Below are 2,738 nucleotides of genomic sequence, written 5' to 3'. Positions count from 1 at the left end.
ACCTCTCAGAGTTCTTCTGCTCTGAACTTTGAGGAGTCACAGCTCTTCTTTGGGTTTCTCGGATCATTCCAGAGACATGAAAGCAGTCCTTACCCCTGCCTCGGTGCACTGGTATGTTTCCATGATCACATTCCACTGGAACTGTTTTCAGTGTACGAGCCTCCTCCAGCGTACCTGGTGCCCAGCCCAGGACTGGAAATGTTGGCCAAACCAAGGCCAGCTGTGGTGCAAGCAGCTGTGTGGCAGCATAGACCGTGGAGGGATGGATGGTGGAGAGTTTCAGGTACCGGGCCTGGTTGAGGACATTTGGCTTGGACACCTGGGCATGTGCTCTGTGTTGGAGGTCTGACGCTGTCCCCTGCTCCCCTTTCCTACAGCTGGGTGAGTCCAGCTGTATGGGAATAAGATAGTCTGGAAAGGGCGGTAGGAAGGACAGAGCCCATGGAGGACATTCCAGGTGGTCTAAGGTCCTAGTCATTCTGCTAGGCAGAGTCCCTCCATCACAGCTGCCCAATCATATTCCCAAAAGGCCAGGTCAGTGGTAGAGGGTCAGGTCACTCTGGTCTAGCCCCCAGCTCCGTTCTTTGTACTTGAAGAATAATAGCATCTATCATATACCAAGCACTTATCATGCTTTGCGCTCTGGCCTAAGTGCTATATCATCTCATTACATTTCATAGCAACTCAATGAGATTGGTAAAAATATTGTCCCTCCTTTTACAGTTGTGGACACTAAGGCTTAGAAAGGTCAAGTTACTAGCCCAGAAGCACTCGGCTGACAAACAGTAGAGGCAGGATTCGAACCTAGACCTGCTTCCCTCTGGAGCTTTTTTATTTTTAAAAGATCAGGGTTTTTTCCTAAAATACCTTCTGCCAAAGTTACTCCAAGCCAGATAAATGCTCTTTCATCTGTTAGAATGGAAAGGAATGATGCTGAATCAGAGAGGTCAGGGTTCTAGTCCCTCCTCTGCCCCCGACTTTTGTGTGACCTTGAATCAGTCATTTTGCCTCCCTGAGTTTCAAGTGGAACGGAAACCTGTGCATTGGGACAGTTATATGTGCATTTTCCCTTTAAGGTACACGAAGATGAAGACAGCCACCAACATCTACATCTTCAACCTGGCCTTGGCAGATGCACTGGCCACCAGCACGCTGCCCTTCCAGAGCGCCAAGTACCTGATGGAGACGTGGCCTTTCGGGGAACTTCTCTGCAAGGCTGTGCTCTCCATCGACTACTATAATATGTTCACCAGCATCTTCACACTCACCATGATGAGTGTGGACCGCTATATTGCTGTCTGCCACCCCGTCAAGGCCCTGGACTTCCGCACGCCCGCCAAGGCCAAGCTGATCAACATCTGCATATGGGTCCTGGCATCAGGTGTTGGTGTACCCATCATGATCATGGCTGTGACCCTTCCCCGGGGTGAGTGGCCACAGGAGGCAGCACATGGGCCTCTGGGTTTATAGGCCACTTACGAGGGTAGAGATATGGACTGCTGATCAGTGTGGATAACTGGCCAGTGGGAATATGGATAGTCAACCAATGGGAATGGGAATGGTTGACTGTGGTGAGGATGAATGGCTAGTCAGTAGTCATATGGATTGCTGGCCAAAGGAAATTATCAATGGGATTATGGATGGCGGATTTGTGAGCATGTAGCCCCTGGCCAGAAGTGTGTGGATGGCTGACCTTTAAGGAGCTAGATGGATGGCCAGTGGGGTGAGGCTGTCACTGATCCATGAGCAGTGGAGGCCACAAGATCTGCAGTCCCATCCCAAACTCCCTTCCACCCCAGTTTGAAATCATTGGCTCAAATGACCAAAGCATCGCCTAGAGATTGGCCTTCAGAGAATGACAGACAGACAGGTGCATTTCCTCAGAGCAAAATGGTAATTATTAGTGTAGTAACCACCTCTACCAGTCAGGGGGCTGCTCAGTGGCTTAACACAGTAGACGTTTATTTCTTACTCACATTACTGTTCAGTGTGAGCAAGAGGAGGGTCTCTATGCCACACATTGTTCAGGGACCCAGGCTCCACATGATGGTTTTGGAATCCTCCACTGCTGGGTCTGGGCAGCGGATGAATATGGAGAGGGAGTGGTGAGAAAGCACAACCACTTTCCCACGCTATGGCCCATCTCTTCCTGGTGCTAGCTGGTCACATGACTCCAGCTTGATGTAAAGAAGTGGGAAAAGTAGTCCAGCAGGGTGCCAAAGTCACTGGTCACTAACCTCTCTGAGCCACACTATATCATGGGGTGTTGAGAAGATTAAATGAGGTTGTATGTGTAAAATACTTAGGACAAGTATTGGCTCATTGCCAAGGCCCAATAAATAGCAGCAATTAAGATGATTAAGCCTGTGAAATAGACAAGACAGAGACTCCTATCTCCATGGTTTATGTAGGGTCACACAGCCAGGCATTTGGTGGAATTTGGCCTAAAACCCAAGGCTCCTGGCCCCGTATCTGCTGCTCCTTTTGGCCCCTGCAGTGAAGGTTTGCAGATCACCAGTGCTGTGGTGGGAGAGGGGAACAGGCTTGGTGGGAGGCTTCTTGGCCATCGCCGACTCTCACAAGGGTAGAGCCCTTATCGAGTCTCTGAGCTTATTGGTCTTGACTCAGCAGCTGGGCCCTATTCCTCACTGTCAGCCTTCAGTTTACGGGCCATTAACTACAGCCCTGCTGGGGCTGGGCCAGATGGGCCTCCTCACTCCCCCCCCTTCTCTCTCTCT

General features: G+C 50.4%; 1 protein-coding gene across 1 annotated transcript in view; it reads left to right on the top strand.

Moving 5' to 3' along the window:
- Positions 1-1,059: 1,059 nt before the first annotated feature.
- OPRD1 (opioid receptor, delta 1) overlaps positions 1,060-2,738 on the top strand; it is a 3,333-nt gene continuing 1,654 nt past the window's right edge. Inside the window, exon 1 of the mRNA XM_006776499.2 lies at positions 1,060-1,426. Coding sequence (XP_006776562.1) covers positions 1,087-1,426 — 340 coding nt within the window. The 5' untranslated portion in view covers positions 1,060-1,086. The remainder of the gene's footprint in view (positions 1,427-2,738) is intronic.

This window comes from Myotis davidii, unplaced genomic scaffold (assembly GCF_000327345.1).
Source record: "Myotis davidii unplaced genomic scaffold, ASM32734v1 scaffold228, whole genome shotgun sequence".
Lineage (NCBI taxonomy): Eukaryota > Metazoa > Chordata > Mammalia > Chiroptera > Vespertilionidae > Myotis > Myotis davidii.
Note: the sequence above shows the minus strand (reverse complement) of the source record. Positions and strands in the feature narration are given on the sequence as shown.